The sequence below is a fragment of the Manis pentadactyla genome, chromosome 9, assembly GCF_030020395.1.
Source record: "Manis pentadactyla isolate mManPen7 chromosome 9, mManPen7.hap1, whole genome shotgun sequence".
Lineage (NCBI taxonomy): Eukaryota > Metazoa > Chordata > Mammalia > Pholidota > Manidae > Manis > Manis pentadactyla.
This window is the reverse complement of record NC_080027.1, coordinates 123,117,962-123,137,760: the sequence shown is the minus strand read 5'-3', so window position 1 is coordinate 123,137,760 and position 19,799 is coordinate 123,117,962. Positions and strand designations below refer to the sequence as shown.

The 19,799-nt window shown below is 55.8% G+C and overlaps 1 protein-coding gene across 2 annotated transcripts in view; it reads right to left on the bottom strand.

The window, feature by feature from the left end:
• Positions 1–3,196: 3,196 nt before the first annotated feature.
• LRRN2 (leucine rich repeat neuronal 2) overlaps positions 3,197–19,799 on the bottom strand; it is a 55,393-nt gene continuing 38,790 nt past the window's right edge. The window contains exons 2-4 of one of the 2 annotated variants that reach the window (XM_036909682.2): positions 9,900–9,990; positions 7,887–7,944; positions 3,197–6,208 (exon numbers count right to left, since the gene is read on the bottom strand). In XM_036909682.2, the coding sequence (XP_036765577.2) occupies positions 3,834–5,972 (2,139 nt within the window). In that variant the 5' untranslated portion in view covers positions 5,973–6,208; positions 7,887–7,944; positions 9,900–9,990 and the 3' untranslated portion in view covers positions 3,197–3,833. The remainder of the gene's footprint in view (positions 6,209–7,886; positions 7,945–9,899; positions 9,991–19,799) is intronic. The other variant, XM_057508080.1, reaches the window with a different exon arrangement.

Below are 19,799 nucleotides of genomic sequence, written 5' to 3'. Positions count from 1 at the left end.
CCTTCTCCTTTCTTGCTGTAAAGTGTGGAGTAGTCTTCCATCCATCATCTCAGGGTTTGCTGACCATTCCCAGTACTAGGGAGGGGAAGCTAATGCATTCAACAATTAGGCTTGGTTTCAAGATCATCCCAGTAGATGGAAATGATAGGCCCTATGTAACAGCTTAAAATTTAAGCAGAAATAAACACAACTGACCCTTGAACAACATGGGGGGGCAGGGGCACTGATCTCCATGCTCTAAGAACCCCAAGTTTTGACTCCCCCAACACTTTACTAATAGCCTACTGTTGACTGGAAACCTTACTGATAAAATAAATGGTTGATTAACACATGTTTTGTATGTTATGTGTACTACATATTGTATTCTTACACTTAAGCTAAAGAAAAGAAAATTTTTTTTCAAATTGTCACAAATCTCCCTAAAATTTTCAAATATATTTATTGAAAAAAATCTGTGTATAAATGGACCTGCACAATTTGAACCTGTGTTGTTCAAGGGTCAACTGTATTACTTTCTAGTTAGAACTAAAGAAAAGAAATCTTAAAGATACAGACGAGACCAGGCTTAACAGCTGTGCTGTTGCTTTTAAATCCAACATGGGGAGTTGCCCATGCACTGCGTCTGGTGTGAAAGCTGAGATTTAAATGTCACTTAAGCCGTGTTAATAGACGTACAGGGTGCGGTCCCTCCGTTTCCTGCCTGGTGGGAACATACCTGACCCACGTGCCCAGCTCTTTACCAGGAGAGAGGTTGTTCACTCATTGCTCAGTTTCTAGCTATTCTAAGACACAACAACCCACAAAGGGCTTTTCCCCCCTTGTCCCCACCTGGCTATATTCCTGTGCTGTCACCTCTCTCCTTGGGAGGAAGGGGCCTGTGAACTCACCTTCTTCCCAGCTCATCTACATTCTCTGGAGCAGCCGACATGTCCAAGCCTGGGGTGTCAGCTGGGTTACAGGTCAAGTCGCTATACCCGCCCTTTCCTTGGGAGGGAGGGACTCGCTGCCGAAGACTCAGGCCTCTGGAAGTTCCACCACCGCGAGGACTCTGGGCGGCTGAGCAGTGCAGTGGGACCCAGGACCCGGGGACTGGGAGCCAGAATCGCGTCCGCTTTCCTGCCTTCCTGTCTGTAGCAGGGGAGTGTGAGGGAAAGGAGGGGGGCAAAGAGCTCTTCCATCCTCCGGCCCTTCCACCTTTCCATCTCAGACGCCTTTCCAGGTATTTCGCACTAGCGGGCCCTCTGGGCCCTGGGCCCTCAGGCTGTGCTGGCGGTCGCTTGTCACTTTTTGGGTTGCTGTGACCTGGCCCAGGGCTCCTGGGGAAGTTCTAGGGTGGCAGTGGGGGGGTGATGGAGAGGGTTATAGGTGTCTGGTGCTGACTTAAGGGTGCAGCCCTTGAGTCCCCTTGTCACGTGGGCCTGTCAGGAGAGGCAGCCATGCCCATGACCCCAGAGGAGACGTGAGGTGAGGCATTGACTTCTGACTCCGGTTTGCCATGATCTGCCCAGGCCCCTGCCTCTTCCCCACACAGCTTCTGGATGACCCAGGACAGAGCCAACCCTCGGCGCTGGTGCACAGGCCAGATCCCACGGGCCAGCTCCGGTCAGTAGGCAGGGCTGCCCAGAGCATAGGTCTGACCATCCCAGAGCTCATCAGGAAGAACACAGGGGGGCGTGAGGAGTACCCCAGCCACAGGCGCCTGAAGGGGAAGGGGAGCACGTGCGTCATGCCTCCACCTTCCCAGCCCCCTCCCCGAAGGACACGGCTTGCCCAGGGGAAAGAGTAGGAGAGAATGGCGCCTGCTGACCTCAGGGTAGCGGGCTGTCATTTTGAAATGGGGGCTAAGCAGCCCTCCAGTAGGGTGGGGAGGGGTGGGGTGACCATCCTCCAGCCCCTTCCCCATACTTCCCGAGTCCAGAACCTATACTGATGTCTTCATAAAAGCCTGGCTCTGGGGCAGGAGTGCACTGTTCTAGCTACTGAAGGCCAGCACTCCATGGTTCTCAAAGCAGAGTCCCCAGGTCAGTAGCATTGGCATCGCTGGAAACCTTGTTAGAAATGCAGTTCTCGGGCCTGCCCAGGGCAGGCCAGGATCTCTGGGGCTGGGCCCAGCCATGTGTGGTCAGCAAGCCCTGCGGGTGAAGCAGCTGCAGGCTGAGGGTAGGAGCCCCCGCCGAGGGGAAGAAGGCTTCTAAACAGGTCGTTTGCTGAAGGTCTTCAGAAGACCCTGCTCTCTGTGAAGAGGAACAGTGCCCTCCGGCTTGGGGTGAGCGCTCTCTTTGTGGGTCCCATGGTACCTGACGCCCTGTCCACTGGTCGGGCTTCTACCTGGGGATACATGTGCAACCTCAGTGGTGGCTTGGAGCCACCTTCCAGCAGGTCTGCCCTGTGTGTCTGTAGCATAGGGGCCCTCGGGGTCCCGTGGAGCTTCTTTGCAGGCTCAGGACACCCGTGGCTTTCCCCGCCCATCTCAGAAACAAGAGCTGTGGCCCTGCGGCCTCCTCTGGAGCCCCGCCTCGGCTGGCACAGCAGCCGCCTCCCCTTGGTTCTAGTGCCTTTCCAGCAGATGCTCCTCTTTACATTTGGTTCTAAGAACTTAATGTTTTTTTTTCAATACTGCAAAAGCAAGCCATGCTCGTTGCAGATTATATTGAGATGGACTGGAAAGATCAATGCAGCCATTTCCTTGTCCCCTCCCGCCCCACCCGGCCCTGCTCCAGCTCTCCCCCCACCGAATCCTCTCTCACCTCACACCTCCTCCAGCCCAAATGAGCCAGAGTTCTTGCTGTCTTGATGATTTGCCATTCTCTGCACGACTCTGCCTCTTGGGTTTGTTTAATTAGAAATAGGCCGGGAAGTGCTTCCTATGCACTGGCATGTTAATTGCTTATCAGAGAAAGGGAAGGTGACAGCGTTTGGTGTGGAAATTTCCACACTCTCCGTCTCTGCGTTTTTCTCCATTTTCCCCTCCCACCCCTCCTCTCGCCTCCCGTGCTTCCTGCCTCTCGCCAGCCTTGACCCCTGTTCGGGGATGGCCCGGGGAGCAGGCCCCAGCCGGAAGCTAAGCGGAGCTGCCCGCCCCGCCATCTCCCTCTTCTCTCCCATCCAGCGCTCGGCCACCCTCTGAGCTTGGAGGAGATTCCAGAGCATGATGCTCTTCAGTTACACTCAGTTTTCAAAGGATTATTTTCCTTTGTTTCCTTTCCCCCTTATTATTGTTATTCTTATTTATTTTAATTTTTTACAAAAGAGGAGAAAAGAGTGAATTGGGTTGGGGGAGGTGACACATTTCTCCACAAAGGTACAAAATTGCCTGTAGAAAGTCAACTTCAGAGTGCCCACCTGGGCTGCCAAGACGAGGCGTTCCTGGGCACCCCTGTCCCCAGATGTCCTTTGGGAGTGCTACCTTCAGCCTTTGCCCAGGGGAGGGGAGAGCAAGCAACGGAGACTGCACAAAGAAAGAAGGGGGTCGCATCCTGTGGGCCAAGGGCCCGGGGACACAGGCAGGGCACATCCAGGAGAGGCCCAGGAGCCTCTGGGCACGCAGACAGCTGGCGAGGTGGGAGGCTGTAGCCGGAGTCCTTCCTGTTCCTTGGAAATTCTCCTCAGAATGGCAGCCGACAGGCCCCCAGCAGGTAGGGGTAATTTTTTTAGAGGCTGCAGGAGCAGCCCCCTCTCCTAGAGCCACAGAGCCCCATCTGTCTTGGCCCAGCTGCCAGGCCTCAAGCACGCGGGTCCATGTCACTGTCCTGGCAGGGCATCTGGCCCAAACTGCTTCCCTTTTGGTAGAAAGTAGTCCTGTTATTTCTCTGCTGCTGTGGCCAGGCTGAGCTTCAGGAGTTCTGCAACAATGGCAGTGACAGTGTCTCTCCTTCTGAGGACCTGGTCAGCTTCCGCCCTGGATTCCAGGGCAGGACAAGGGGCACAGACACCACGCGGACTGAGGGGGCAGTCCAGCCCCAGAAAGCCCAGGCAGGAAGGAGAGGCTGCCCACCCACCCCCTGCCTGGGCTGGCCAGTGCCAAGGTGGGCTGCTAGCGCAGCCACCAGCAGCAGGACGGTGAGAGCCAGGGTGGCTATGAGCCCAGGTCGGTCCCCTAAGGCTCTGCGGCAAGCAGTGGCCTCTTTAGTCCTGGTCCGTATGCATGCCAGCTGGGTATGGGCATCAGCAAAGGCCACCTGCAGGCAGGCCCAGTACTCAGTGGCCTGAAGCAGCCGGGTGATGTTGAAGCTGTGGGTGCCCCGAGGCAGGCGAGCCAGAGCAGAGGTCCCCTGGCCCTGGGAGGACGAGGTGCTGGACCAGGTGAGGTTGGTGGAGACTGTGTTGGGAGGGGGGACCCAAGACAGCAGGATGTGGTAAGGGTGGGTCTCCTGCACCTGGAGTTCCAGCCCCCGTCGCTTGTCCCAGCCCGGCTGCAGGGGAGCCCGGCCAACAGCCACACTCACCGTCTTAGTGTCAGCGCCCACCAGGTTCTGGGCCACACAGGTGTACAGCCCTGCCTCTGCCACGGTCACCCTCCGCAGTTCCAGGGTGCCCTCCGGGTAGACCCGGTACCTCCTGCCTGTGTGGGCAGCCGGCAGTCGAACCCCAGCTGGAGTGACCCAGTAGATCTCGGGCTCTGGATCGGCCAGTGCCCGGCAGTGCAGCACCAGGCTCCCTCCACTGGCCACCTGGAGGCTGGGGGGGAAGCTGTGGGGGGAGATGAGGGGCAGGCAGTGGTCCGTCATCTCCCGGAAGGGCACCTCGCGGACTGGGCGGCGCCGGAGGTCCGGCGGCTCAGCACATAGCGTGGACTGTGGCTCGATGAAGCGGACACGGTTGTCTGTGGAATTGGCCCAGCGGATGACACAGTCGCAGCGGATGGGGTTGCCGTGGAGACCCACCTCCTGCAGGTTGGGCAGGGACTCAACTGTCTGCTGGTGCAAGGCGCTGAGCGCGTTGTTGTTGAGCATGAGGGTCTCCATCTGGGGCAAGTGGTGGAAGGCACGCGGGTGGATGAAGGACAGCCGGGGATTGTTGGTGATGTCCAGCTTGGTCAGCTCGGGGAGGTTGACCAGGGCAAACTTGTCGATGGACACCAGCTCCTCCATGTTGTTTAGCCCCAGTTCCTTGAGGTGCAGCATGTTGGCAAAGTCCCCAGGCCCCACCCGCTGGAGCGGGTTCTTGTTCAGGTCTAGGAACTTGAGTCCGGGCACCTGCGCCAGCGCACGCCTGGGCACCCGGGCCAGCTGGTTGTCATAGAAGGAGAGACTTTCCAGGTTTTGCAGCCCCTCCAGGGCATAGTCGGAGATCTCCCGCAGGCTCATGCCTGCCAGCACCAGGCTGCGCAGGGTGGCCAGGGGCCGGAAGTTCATGTCCAGGATGGCATCCACCTTGTTGCCGCCAATCATGAGGATCTCCAGGTTGGGCAGCGTCTCGAACCAGCGGCTGTCCACGGCCCTCAGCAGGTTGGAGTTGAGGTGCAGCCGCAGTAGGTTGCCGAGGCCGGCGAAGGCCCTGGGGGCGATGCGGTACAGCTGGTTGTGGTTGAGATAGAGCTCCTGCAGGCTGGCCAGCCCCGCGAAGCTGTGGTCCTCCAGCCGGGTCAGCTGGTTCTCCTCCAGGTGCAGGCTCAGCAGCTGGGGCAGCACACGGAGATCACAGTCTCGGGCGTCCGAGAAGCTGTTCTGGGACAGGTCCAGTTCTGTGAGGTTGGCCAGGTAGCTGAGCTCGCTCTGGTCCACACGAACGATGCTGTTGCTCTGCAGCAGCAGGGTCTGCGTGCCTGCGGGCAGTGCAGGGGGCACAGCCGTCAGGAATAGGTCATTGCAGTCCACGGTGGTGGCCTCGCGGTAGGATGATCGGGGTGTGTACCAGGGCCGGACCTGGCAGGCACACCGAGGGGGGCAGGGCACTCGCCAGGGTACCACGGGCACAGCAGCAGTGGCACCAGCCACCCAAGCTAGCAAGAGGGGGGCCACGAGGGACCTCATGGTGTTGCTGCCGAGCACGGGACCATCTACCAGAAGAGTCTGGAGTCCTGCTCTTGGCAGTTGGCAGGCAGGCTGAGGGTCAGCAGCCCTGCCAGGGCCTGGGCAACCACCCTCCCAGAGCAGTCATTCTACTCAGGGACCGGTGGGCGTCACTTCTGGCTGTCCTGGGTGTGGCTCTCCATCCTTGCCCACTGGGGCTGAGCCTGCACACTCATCACCACGCCGAAGGGGCGGCCCTGGAAGAAGAGGATGCGGAGTAAGGAGGTGGCAGGGGACGAGATGTGCTCCCACCTCCCGCGTCCGCCTTGTGTGACTTAAGAGGCCAAAGAAAGGCTCCTGGGTTCTGTGCTGCAGCCCCTGGGCCTTAGTGTCCTTTTCTAGATTCTGCAGGGGAGGTGAGAGAATAAGTCTTCAGGGACCGAGGGAGAGATTGAGCCTTGGAAGCTTCCAGAATAGCCCGGGGAAAGGGTGTATGTGTATATGTGTATGGGGGTGCATTACTGTCCTTTTGGAGTCCTGGGCCCAGAGAGATGCAGAGGAGATTCTCCAGCATTGTCACGTCCCTCCCCCTCCCTCCTTGGCTCACTGGGGAAATGGGAAATGAAGTGAGTTTCCAGACACCCCTCTAAGTGATGTGGGTGGGGGTGGGGGAAGCAGCCTCTAAATTCTGTCACGGGCTCCCAGGACTCTGCAATTTGAAGGTCAGCTCACCCTGACCCCACCACCAGGCATGCTGGGGAAGTGGGTGCCCCTGCCTGGGGTCTGCTTGGTCTCCCCTGGGGTGGGGTACAGCTCTGGTTTTTGCTGACCTCCCCCCGTGGAGGCAGGGCCTTCCCCCTCCCAACAGCCTGGCTGTGCTGCAGGGAAGGAAGTGGTGGGCTAAGCAGCTGAGGTGTGAGCTCCTCAGTCCTGGAGGGGAGACTGGCCTTGGCCCAGAGCCAGGATGGGGGCACCGCAGGCCCTCCTAGTCCTCGTGTGACTCCTGAGTGGGGCTCTGCTTCAGGCTGTTTGCCAGCTGCAGGCATCAAGGGAAGCGCAAGAACATGTGTGACTTGCCAGGACTCTTTAAAGACTGAATGTCTTATTTCACTGAACCCTCATAATGAGTCTACAAGATAAACATTAGGACCCCCAGTTTGCAAATGGAGAAAACTGAGGAAGAGGTTAAAGAATTTGGCTCAAGACACAGAGCTGGTGAGCGACAGGAGACAGGAATCCACCCAAGTCCAGAGGTGGGCCATTTACCCCTTGCCCCTCTGCCCCGGGCTCTGGCCCGAGCGCACCCCAGCCCCCCAGGGCTGTACTGGCTGCAGCGGCAGTAGGCTGCACGCTCATTCTTGGCGATCGCTCTACACCAGGGTGCTGCGGGAAGCTGGAGGCTGTGTCTCCTACCACCTTCCAGGCAGGTGCCTCTCAGCCAGCCAGGGGGACCCTTCACCCACCTCATCCCACTTCCAGGATGAGGGGAGCACTGGGAGGGGTGGGACCCTCCCCTGAGTAGGAAAGTGGCACGCCTGTTTACATTTGACTACTTCCCACCTTCCTCTGCAGTTATTTCTGAAGGTGGGAAAATAACCGTGACTTGAAATGCACAGAGGTTTTGCGTGGGGTGTATGTACTGACACATAGAACTCAGGGCAAACAAACATGTGTGCACATACACGCACACCTGCAAACATGCGCAGAGGGGAGCCCAGGACCTTGGCCAACCAAGCCAGTGACCAGTGGTCAGGAGTGGGCGTGGGGGTCCCTGTAGTGAACTCTATGGGTGGAGGGGCAGCAGGGACAAGCCCTGCCGTGAAACTAACAAGACCAGCGGTCCTGCCACATGCATAACCATATGCCTCGGCCTCCTGCCTAGACCTAGCACAAGACAACAGAACCCGCCAGCAAAGAGCTCTTACTATTACTTACCTCTTCTTACCAGAGCACCCTGGGAAAAGTTATTGACTTCTCTGGATGTCCATTCCCTCTGTAGAAAACGAGGTGGTCGTTAGGATTAAAGAAACTGAGTAGTGCACACAGAAAGAGCTCCATAAATGTTAGATCTCTTCCAGCTCCGCTCAGCCCCCAGGGGTGGGAGGCTCTCTAGCTATAGGACTTCTTAGGGGGAAGAGCAATTGGATCCTAGAGCTCAGCAGGCCCCATTAAGCTTGCCCGCTGTGTGCCCAGTGTTGCCCCCAGATGGGGGCCAGGGGGTGGGGAGCTATGAGCAGAAATAGATGAAATGTCACACCTTGAAAAAGTGCCACCCTGGCAGGACCAAAAATGTAGAATGATTAGGAGACTCCAGGACAGCCAGTCAGGGGACAGGAGGCGGCAGTGGGTGGAGAGGGGTCTTCAGCCAGGTCCTGGCCCCTCCCTGGCCTCCAGAGCCCACCTGAGCCACAGGTGTGTCTCCTCCACACCTTTGTTCCAACACCTTTGCTCTACAGTTGCTCCAGCATGTGGAGTGGGTTGAGAAACCATTGAAAACGAATTACAAACCTCCAGAGACTTGCCTTCCCTCCTCCCCAGGGAGCACCCACCTCCTTGGCCCTCTGGCTGGGCTGGGCAGTGAGGCAGAGCTCCCCCTCCTCAGCCAGGAGCCCAGCGCTGGGGTTCGGGCATCCAGAGGGAGGCAGTGGCTTCCTGCTTCCTGTTCACACCACACCTCTGATCCCAAGGCTTGGCAAAGGCCCAGCCAAGTCCTCCTGTGGCTGCTGGGCACGCAGCCGCCCTCCAGGATAGAACTCGGAGCGGCCCACTCACCTGCCACCGCCATTTAACACTGTCTTGCACATGGCCCACTCATGCAAGCTGATTAGCAATTTCTGCCGGGAGCTGCAGGGAAAGCTAATTGTCTTTTATCTGTAATTTCCGGGGTGAGCAGGAGTTCACACTATCATGTGTATGTATTTCCCAACTGGATTGGAAGCTCCTTGCAGCAGGGCCCATGGCTTACATGCTTTTTGTGCCCCCACAGCATCAGGTGTATGTTTGAGCACGCTGAGGGTACTAGTGATGGGAACAGTGAAATGTGTAATCCTTCCATCAACCCTGGGGGTAGGCAGAGAAGGGATTACTTTGTCTCATCTTGCAGGGAAAGCATCTGAGGCTCCGAGAGGTTAGTAGATTTTTCCGGAGGCTGCGCAGCTTCTACATGGCAGGGTCAGGAATGCAGACCCAGGTCGTTGACTCCCTAATCTGCGCCTCCAGCCCAGATAAGGCTTGCAGCCTGGCTGATCGATCAATGCCTGTTTTACAGGAGCAGAGCCCAGGGCTGGTTCAGAGCACCTGCTCCAGGTGAAAATTCCTTCAGAGATGACCTGCGTCCTCAGCTTCTCCTTCCTGCAGCCACCTGATGGGCCCCTCAGGCACTATTCCTTGAGTCCTGGCTAGAGCGCGCCCTTTGGGGGACTGCATGGGGGGACACCATCACTGTGTGATGTGGCTGGGCCTGCAGCCAGGCAGCCAGAGCCAGCAGGCTGCATGCAGACCTCAGCCTGACTTCTGATTGGGGCTGGGGGTTCTCTTCGTGCAGGGACTGCTGGCCAGCCATGGCCTTCAGTGACAGGAGGCAGAAAGGCCCAGGGCCAGTCAGGGAAGGAGATGGCTTACTCCAGGGGCAAAGGGTCTCTGGGAGAGGCTGGCTCTGCAAGCCCCAGGGGACCCACCTCCTCCAGGCAGCTGCTCTGGATTTGGCAGAAAGTGTGGAGCTGATCCCTTGAACTCCCCTTAACACTATCTATAACCCCCCTTGGCAAAGCTCTAAATGCATTTGGAGAAGCTGTTGAAGCTGTTGTCAGGAGTCTGAGCTGTTCCTTCTCCAACCCAGTCCCCAGACTCATGCCGCTATTGACATCACTGTTCCTCTAGGTGGCTGGTGGATGTGGCCTCTTCCTCCGGCCTCCCGCGTCTCTCCCCTCCCAGGCAGCCTCCACTTACCCTGGAGCCTGGAGCCCAGGGTCCCGAGGGAGAAGCAGCAATGGCGACGGATTGCCTGGCCTTCCCGACTTCAGCGCCAGGTCCCCCTCAGCTGCGAGACAGATGGGCAGCATAATTGGGTGTAGCGTTGATAAACTCCGGCCTCCCCACCAGCAGATAAGCACCGGGTGGGAGGGCTTCAGCGGGAGGGAGGCCAGCCCTTCATCTGTGCACCTGGCCGCCTGCTCCTCCGGGGTGAGTGTGGTCCCTCCCTCCCGCCTCTCATTTAATCACAGACATCCAGGACCTCAGCGTTTATCTAGTCTTCCAGAGTCTGAATTCCATAAATAATTTATGCAAAAGAGGAGTGGTGGAGCCAAAAGAGCCCGGGCTTTGTGATCAGAGTTGGAGCTTGTTGCCGCTGGCTGTGTGACCTTGTGTGACCTTGCACAGGGTGGATAACCTTCTGAACCTCAAATGCCTGAGCTGGGAAGTAGGGTAATACCGTCCTCACAGAAGGGCTGTCAGGAGCAGGGAGGTAGGGGTACGAAGCGCCTGTTACTTCCCTCCGTTTGTCCCATCACTGTTGTCTCCCATTCCATCTTTATCACCTACTTGTCATCTCTCGCCTTTTGTAATTAACTTTAAAAAATCTCACTGAGATATGACATATGTAGAGGAGACAGCATACATGGCACTAATTCCAAGTGCATGGCTCCATGGATTTCTGTGTTGGTAGATACCAATACAACCACCACCCAGAGCAAGATACAAGTATTCCCAGTGTTCCAGAATGTTCCCATGTGGCCCTTCCCAGTCAGTAGCCAGCCCCCACCTGGAGCTAACCATTGTGCCCATCTCTGTCAGCCAGCACTGCCCTGCCCCAGCCTCCAGGCCCTGAGGCTCTGCCCTCTTGCCCCGCCCTCTCCCACCTCCCACATCCGCACGGGGCTCACGGTGACTTTCCCTGTCATTTCTTGTCTTGACCCTTACAATGCTCTTCTGGTGTCTCCTCCTCACCCCCGAGTGGCCCTCTCATTCCCAGGCACCCTGTGTTCCGCTAACCCCGGCCTGCTATTTCCTTCCACACCTCAGGCCTCAACTCTGCCTTCTCTCATCTTCAACTACTCAACTCCTCTCCAGTCATAAAAACACATCCCAAATGCCACCTCCCCTGGGACGCTTTCCCTAATTCCCTCCAAGAAGGTGGTTACTCCCCCCCAGTCCCTGAGGCTCTTGGAACAGACCCCCCCACCCTTCGATAGCACCTTCATCAATCTGAGAGTCTGTCTTCCAGGCCAGGCTGTGGGCTCCCAGAGGAAAGGGGCTTTTACATCCTCAGAGCCTAGTGCAGAGCACACTGACCTTCAGTAGGAGGTGGTCGACTGCCATGAACTGTGAATTGCAACCTACGATTAATGGGTCAGGGGAAAAATTTAAAGTGGGTCTGCATTTTTTTTAAACAATGAAAAACTAGAAAATATCAGTGTGCATTGTGTGTGAGCATTACTAAGCATTGTTTTGGGAACTTTCATCCTCTCGTATACACACACATGCACACTTGTGTATGCACAGAGGCATGATGCAAAATCATGCGATTTTTGCCCTTGGATCACAGCTGTAAAAGCTTGGAAGCCATTATTATCCTGCTGAGTGTCTCTCTTTTGGTAAGATGAGTCCCTTCAACTCTACTTGACAGCACTGGAAAGTTGACATAAGCAGTCACAGAGGAAAGATGAGACATTCCTGAGTGCCTTCCGTGTGCCAGATATTTATTTGCTGGCCACTTGATATACCTCATCCCATCTTCCCCACAGCCCTGGGAGGTATGTGCTCCATAGCTGAGAAACCTCAGGCTCGTGGAGCTAAGGGATCAGACCCAGGTCCCACAGCTAGGATTTGAGCCCAGGTGTATCTCATTTACCAGCCCTTCCTATTTCCATGATTCTGGAGCCAGAAGCCGACTTCCAAGAGGGATGATGGTGGTAGGGGGGTGCGCAGTGCTGGAGAAAAGTAGGGAGGAAATTGCAGGCCACCTCCTGCAGAAAGGATGAGGTCCTCTGCTCTCTGGAGGGAGGGAAGTCAGTGTTCCAGTAATAACTCCTTCCTGGCCTGGGAGGGAGGGGACTGGCTCCCACGTGGAAACCCCCACACTCCCAGGTCTCCTGGCTGGCCTGGCCAGAGGGTGCTAGAAGCCTGAAGCCTGGGAGGGAGGCTGCCTTGTTACTTGTTAGTTAGGAGCAGAGGGCGCCAGCAGTAGCACACAGCCATTTCTGTCTGGTGGTTCTGCACCACCAAAGGCTGCACGGGGTGAAAGGCAGCACCCAGGCTGCGACCCCACGCCCTCTGCCACCAGGTTTCCGCTGGTCGTCTGCCCCATTCCCAGACCCTCCAGCCCTCTGTGGGCTCCCGTGGTGCCCCAGCATCCTTCCATCATAAACTGGCTGTTTACTTGTCTCTGTCTCTCCCACTAGACTGTAATCCCCTCGGGGGACGGGCTGTGCTCCTAGCGGCCAGTCCCTTTGATGGCCTGGCGCACAGTAGGAGCTCAGAGAACACTTGCAGAAGGGTAGTAAGAGGGAGGGAAGGACAGCAGGGAGGGAGGGACGGGCTGGCTGCTCCGGCACTCCCGGAGGCCCGGGGGACCAGAGTCAGGGCCGTGCCCCTTGCAGACTGGAAGGAGACGCCCTGCCCTCCGGGAGCCCGAGTGCCTTGGACACACACCTGGCTCCCCGGCTCTGGCCACTCCGGGCCACCGTAGCCATTTCCTGGGTGGAGAAGGCACTGCTCTCACTCAGGTTTCTGCTCGGGATTTGGCGAGATCTATGGTGGTCCTCCCCGTTCTGGAGCTCTCGCAGGCCCCCCTCTGGACATCCTGTGGACCCCACTGATCTCTGAGAGCGTAGCTCAGTGGCTCCCAGGTGGGTTTCGGAGGCGGCTCTGCATCTGAATCTCGGTGCTGGCTGTGTGAGCTCGGCACCCTCACGTAGGTGCTGCCTCTAACTCCGGAGAGAGCCTGCCTCACGGGGGAAGTCTGAAGAAGAGGATGTCTGCAAAGTGCGTGGCGTTCAGTAGAGTCCCCTTCCCTTTCCTCCACTGCAGTTTTTCTGAGGCACTGGCTTCTCGACCACCTTGTACCACCAGGCCAGCCCCAAGACTGGCTGCCCACAGTCACGGGGACCCTCTCCTAGGACCCCTTCCACCACAGGCTGACACTCCTTCCCGTGGAGCTGCCGTCTCCCTGGTCAGCTATAAGCACTCCCCGGGGCCTCCGTATCGGGTCCTGTTTCTGGTCTTCAGGAAGCTCGAGGACTCGGTTCATTTACAGACCACCCATGTCTGATACAATCTCACCCGATAAATGCCCCAGCTCCTCCTGGCTTAGGTGACCCCAGGCCCTCTCCCCTGGCAGCTCCCGGGAAGGGCTGAGGAGCCCCACCTGGCAGAGATCCAAATGTCGCAGCTTGGCGGCAGCCCGCAATCATTCCATGCTGGCTGTTGTCCCAAGCCAGAGGGGCAGCCAAGCCCAGCTGCAGACCCCCGAGCCTCTCCAGCCTCCCTCCCTGAAACGCCCTCTACCCTTTCTGCAATCAGGTGGGGGTCCGGGCAGACTCGGCTTCATTCTTGAAAGGCTCCCTCCTGCAGCCAGGGCCCCAGGACTTTCCTGCAGACAGTGCGTGCCTGGGATCCCTGTGCAAGGGCAGGGGGAGGAGGGATGGCTTCAGAGGGAGGCAGCCAGTACTCTCTCCTGCCCCTGTGCCTTTGCACACGCAGGGTCCTTGCCTGGAAGTTCCTTCCTCACTTGTGTATCTTTGGAATTCCCTCCCATTTCTGCAGTCTCCATTCATATGCAACTTTCTCACGTCTTCCCTGACCATGGCCCCCTCCCACAATTAATCAGCCCCTTGCTCCTTCTCCCGTCCTCTGAGAACTCACAGCCAGTATGATGCTCATCTCCTCTTGGGCTGTGAGCTGCTCTAGTGCAGCTCAGTGGTCCCAGAACTAACAAGAAAATACCAATAGGTGTGTTAATACCGTGAGAGGAGAAGGTTTGAGTGTCTCTGCATGGTGTTTGCGGTGCAAAGGGAGGGAACCCCCAGGGTACATTGGGAGCCAGGGGGAGCTGCCTGGGGAGAGGGCCTGGGGCCTGGGCAGCCGAGGAGAAAGGGAGACAGGGCCAATGGGGAGCAGAGCAGTTAAACGAGGAGAAAGGCCAAACCTCTTCTAACGGAAAAAGAAAATAAAATCAGAATGAGAATTGATGAGGCGGAGAGAAAAGGAGACTCGTTTCATCAGCAGGTTTGCCAGATGAAGCCCGGAGATAAATCACACAGCGGAAGGAGCCCTGGTCCCGCGCGGGGCGGGCTGCCTCTCCCTCTGTCAGCTGTCCCAGGCAGGCCTGTGAGATGAATGGCTGCAGCTGAGGCCCCGGTGGGGGCTTTTTCCTCCCCTAACTGCGGTGAGAATGCCTGTCAGCCCTCAGCCCCTCCTCCAGGCCTGCCCTGCCATTCCTTCACCAAGACCCTCGGGTAGCTTGACCCCTCCTCCCGACCCTGTCCAGGAGCCCTCTGGCCTCTCCCTGTGCAGCCTCTTCTGGCTCCCCTCCCTGCTGCCCCAGCTCTCCCAGGCCTGTGTAGACCATTTCTCAGAGGCTCCATCTGACCTCCTTGGCCCATCATCCAGGTTTGCTGAAGCCAGGGGTCAGGCCATGGGCAGTGGTGGAGAGGATATAGGACAGGGCTGGGAGCCAGGCCTGGCCCGGAGACAGACCTTGAGGTATGTCCTCTCTTCTTGAGGCCTTGGGCTCCTCATCTGTGAAATGGCCTGGAGCAGCGGCTCTAAAACCGTGGTCCCCAGGTTAACCATCTCAGCATCACCTGGAGACTTGTTAGGAATGCAGACTCTCAGGCCCACTCCAGCCCTCCAGAACCAGGAACTCAGAGCTGGGAGCCTGGTAACCCAGGTTTGAACAAGCTCTCCACATGATTCTGATGAGCGCTCATGTCTGAGACTCTCTGGGCTAGACCCTCTCGAAGGCTCCCTCTGGCTGAGATTAGAATTCTATGAACAAGGCTGGTGTTGGCTGGAGTCAAACTATGTAGACGATGAACTTCTTAGCATTCTGACAGATAAGAGTTGAGTATACCAGACCCCTCTAACCTTTTCTCTCCTGGCCACAAGGAAACTCTACCTGATAAGCATTAATAGAGCGCCTACTGTATGCTGGCACTGAGAGAGTCTTAGAGATACAAGGTTCCAGGGAGGTCAGGCCGAGAGTCACAGATAAATCCCCACTCTAGTAAAGTATGATCAAAGTCGTCACACAGGAGTTCACCAAGGGCAGCAGGGCACAGCCTAAGCGGCACACAGTTCTGCCTCATGTGGGCAGTTGAGCAAGAATTCGGGGGAAATTTAATAAAAGCCATTGAATTGCACACTAAAAACAGGTGGATTTGATGATATGCAAATTGTACTTCAATAATTGTTTTAAAAAATTCGCAAGGGAAGTGTTGTCTGAATCAGTAGGTCAGTGGATGCACAGATGGTCGAAGGCATTCTGCGCATATTGCAGACACCGGGAGCAGAGGGCCTGGGAGGAAAGCGTATGAAGTGAATTCCAAGAACTGAGTGTTTCCTCTTAGGTCCAGAGCCTGGGAATGATGTGGTGAAGAGGCTGGAGCGGCAGGTCAGAGCTGGAAAGGTCTGCACACGATGCTGCGGGGAGAGGGGGCCCAGAGGGCCTTCCAAGGCGGCTGCCAACCTAGCCAGTGATGATGATCTGTTAGGACTGGGGCACCTTGTAAATTAACCCTTCCTTATTCTCCCTCTTGTGTGACTGCGAGTCCTAACTCACAGCATCCCTGTAGGGTCATAGGGGCCATCAGCCCCATTTAACGGAAAGGATATGAAATGACTTGCCCAAGGTCTTAGAGCAAATAAGTAATGGGGCCAGGGCCAGAAGATCCACCTTGCCTCCAAGTCTAGTCCTTGTTCTCCCAGCAGGACAGCAGTGTTAGCAGTGGCAGCTGCTGACGGAGGACTGACAGGAGCCTGGCCTCGGGCTAGGGGCCTGACATGAGTGGGTGCGCTGAATGCTGATACACTGGGAATGGGCACTGCAGATGTGAGAGGCCAGGTAACTTGCCCAAGAACATTCAGCTGGTAAAGCCAGGACTTAAACAAGGTTCTGGCTGGTGCTAAAGCCTGTGCTCTAGACCCCGATCCCACATCACCCTCCCCCAGTCGCCACTGCCCAGCTCTGCTCGGGCCCAGAATGGAATGGGGAGATTTCCAGTTGACTTTTTATTCCACCTCCCTTGGGCCTGGGCCAACCCAAGAGAATCTGGCCCCTGGCCTAAGTGAGCAGCCCTTCTTCAAAGGGAGGCTTTTCCCAGTCTGGCAGAGGCACCCTCTCCTCCAGGCCTGTCCGTGCCTTCTGAGCCCAGGACACCCACCAGGGACCAGCGGCTCCTGGATGTCCCAGAGCCCGGTGGGCGGAAACGCTTCCATTGTGATCAATAACGGGCATCATTCAGTGACTGTGGCAAGTACAAAGGAGTGAGGGTTAAATCAATATTTAGAGGCTTCAGAATTAAACTAATTAAGAGCCAGCCTTAATGATTTTTACTGTCTGGGAATAAAAAAGATAAAAAGCCCATCTATATTTTATGATTCTACCTTCATAGCTTGTAGTAACTTGGGAAGATCAGAGGAAAAGTGCCCCCAGCCAGCCAGCCCTGCTTTCTGCATCGCCCGGGAGGGGAGCAGGACAGGGGTGGGACAGGGCCCGGGATGCACAGCGTGTTGTGGAAGGTCACGGGCTTGGGTCAGGACCCTACAGGTTGAACTGTGTTCCCCCAAAAGATATACTGATGTCCTAGCTCCCAGTAACTGTGAACGCGATCCTAATTTGGAAATAGGGTCTTCATAGACATAATCAAATTAAGATGAGGTCATGCTGGATTAGGGCGGGCCTAATCCAAAAACTGGTGTCCTTATAAGAAGAGAGAAATCAGGACACAGACACAGAGACATGGAGAATTCCACACAATGGAAACAGAGTGAAGTGTCGCATCAGCAAGCTGAGGGGTGCCAACGATTGACGGCCAGCACTGGAAGCTAGGAAGAGGCAGGAAGGATTCTGTCCTACCAGTTGCAGAGAGAGTACTGCCCTGTCAACACCTTGATTTCAGACTCCTGGTCGCCAGAGCCATGAGACAATACATTTCTGTTATGTAAGCCACCCAGTTGGTGGTCCTTTGAGATGGTAGCCCCAGGGTACCAACACAGGGGTCCCGGAGTCTCGTTCCCACTCTGTCACTTACTAAGATGTGCAAGCTTGGCAAGATGCCTGACTTCTATGAGCCTTAGTTTTCTCCTCTGAAAAATGGGGATAAGACTTGTGCCTCTGTCTCCAGTGCAGATCAAATGAAAACACGAGTGTGAAATATGAGCTATAAGTGCTACACAAATATCACTGAGGCTCATTGCTATTGGGAAGAGTCTGGGAAGGGACTCAGGAGCCATCTGTCAGATGGGCAGGAAGTTCCCTGCCAGCTCCCAGGACTGGCCAGAAATCCGATCAGATCACAGGTGTGAGGTGTCTGCATCATTAAAGATATTACACACATGAAAGGTATCTTATTGTTGTTCTCAACAGGGATTTTATTTGCTGCCCACTTGGCCCTAGTTTTCTCATCTGTAAAAGGAAGGGCTGGACAATCTTATTTTAAACGTACTTTTCAGCACCATTCTCTGGGCTTATTTTTATAGTTAAAAAAAAAGTAGCAAGTCTTAGCAGCCCAACTTGTTCTCGTCCTTAAACCTGTCTCTGCAGCCCAGTGGCCCAGAACAGTTCAGGGACGTGCCGGCGAAGTCCTGTGGCCAGAGGGCAGCAGTGCTCTGGGGCTTTGCTCCCATCTGCCCCCCACTGCCTGAGTTCAGGGGTAGGGAACTAGCCCACTCTCTCTCTGTCTCCCTCCCCTCGAGTGTACCAGGCCTGAAAGGAACAGGAAACCACGCAGGCAGCAAATAAAATCTCTATCGATCATGAGATGGCTGGCATCCCAAGTCCGGCTGGCTCCCAGAACTGTTCATCTTGGGTAAACGTTCTTAATGATCCACTCGGACTTAACCCTGGAGCTGTGGCTTGTTAAAGTGCAACGGAACAGGGCGGCGGCGTATGGAGCTGCAGCTGCTCTGCGGGCGCCTCTTCCAGGGCTCCAGAGGGAATAAGGTTCTCAAGGGGCTCTCGGGGTTCTGGAAGGAGCTGCATGCTGCAGCAGTGGGGTTCAAATGGGAGAACAAAATTTCCTGCCGGGTGACAGCCAACATTCTGCCCAGATGGGTATCGGTGTGGTGAATGCACATCTTATACACCACGCTTGTCAGAAGGCTGACATCAGCATCACCACGCTAACCACCACCACAATGCCATCACCCGAGATTTACCACCACGCCATCACAGTAACCATCTCCATCAGTAACACCACCCCTGGCCTCAGCCTCACTGTGAGTCAGTATCATCCCATGGCTGCCCTTGCCCTCAGCTGTGGTCACTGGGACCCCCACACATTGCTATCATCTCCTGCATCCACTGCCGGTCACCATAAATACCCTGGTGGTCCTAAGGAATTCGCATGGCTTCAGTGTTGTGACATGTGCAGAATCTGAAACAGATACAGATGCTGCCATTGCGAAACATACACAAATTAGAAGACGAGACCCTTTAATGCTAACATGAGGATGAGTGGATTCCCACGCACACAGAGGGCCAAGCTCAAAGAGGCATGAGCAAGGGCGTGTGATGTACGGATGGAGAACACCGGAGGAAGGGGCATGGGGGTGGTGAGTACGCAGGGCACAGGCCTGGTGTGGCCAGGAGAGCTCCACAATCTGCTTGGGGAATATAAAAATGACAGTCTTTTTGCCTCTTATTATCTCTGTGTGTTTCAACTCTGGCTGCCCCATAGAATCATACGGGGACTTAAATATATATATATATATATATATATATATATACTGATGCCTATGTCCCACTCCAGAACAATTAAATCAGTCTCGGGGTACGATGCAGGCATGGTATTAAAAAAAAACAAACAACCCCTCCAGGATTTCTTTGTATATAATTTTACATCAAAAGAAAAAAAAACTGGAGAACAAAATTGAACTCCACAGTTCTTGACACTGAAATATTTAGGGAAAAACATACCAGTGTCTGCAATTCACTTAGAAATGTACCAAAAATAGTAGATAGATAGATGGAGACAAACGTGATAAAGCAAGTCTAGGAAAAGCTTCATGGGAGAATCTAGATGGTGGATATGGGGCTGCTCACTGTGCATTCCTTCAGCTTCGTTGTATACTTGAAATTTTTCATAATAAATATTGGGGGAAAACATCCCCAGCTGGTTCCAATGTGAAGCCAGAACTGAGAACTGCGTCTGAAGGAAAAATCTGTAAGCAAGGGGGCTTCCCCATCCTCCACCCTCCACGTGAGAGAATGCACCCCCTTCCCACCAGACTACTCAGACCCTGGTCCAGGGCTTCCCAACCCTTCTTAGGTCGCGGCCCACGTGGAGCAATGCATTTGCACAGTGCTCCTGGGGAAAGGGAGGCAGCTGTTTGCAGCAGGAGCGAGTGGCTGGGGAGATGCCAGCTGCCCAGGCCTCACAGGGCTGCCCCGAGGGCCCAGGGCTGCGCTGGGACCCACTGCAGCCATACCAGCTGGCCACTCTGCTCAAAGGCCCCCAGGTCTCCCCTTCCTAAACCCCAGCTCAGCATTCTTAGCAGGGATTCAATCCTTTCCCAGGAAAAACCAGTCCGGAGTCTGACTATTGCGGTACATGTGCCTGCATATGTGTGTGTGTGTGGCAGGCAGGCCACCGGGCAGGGGCCCGCCCCCACCTCGTCTTCATGCTC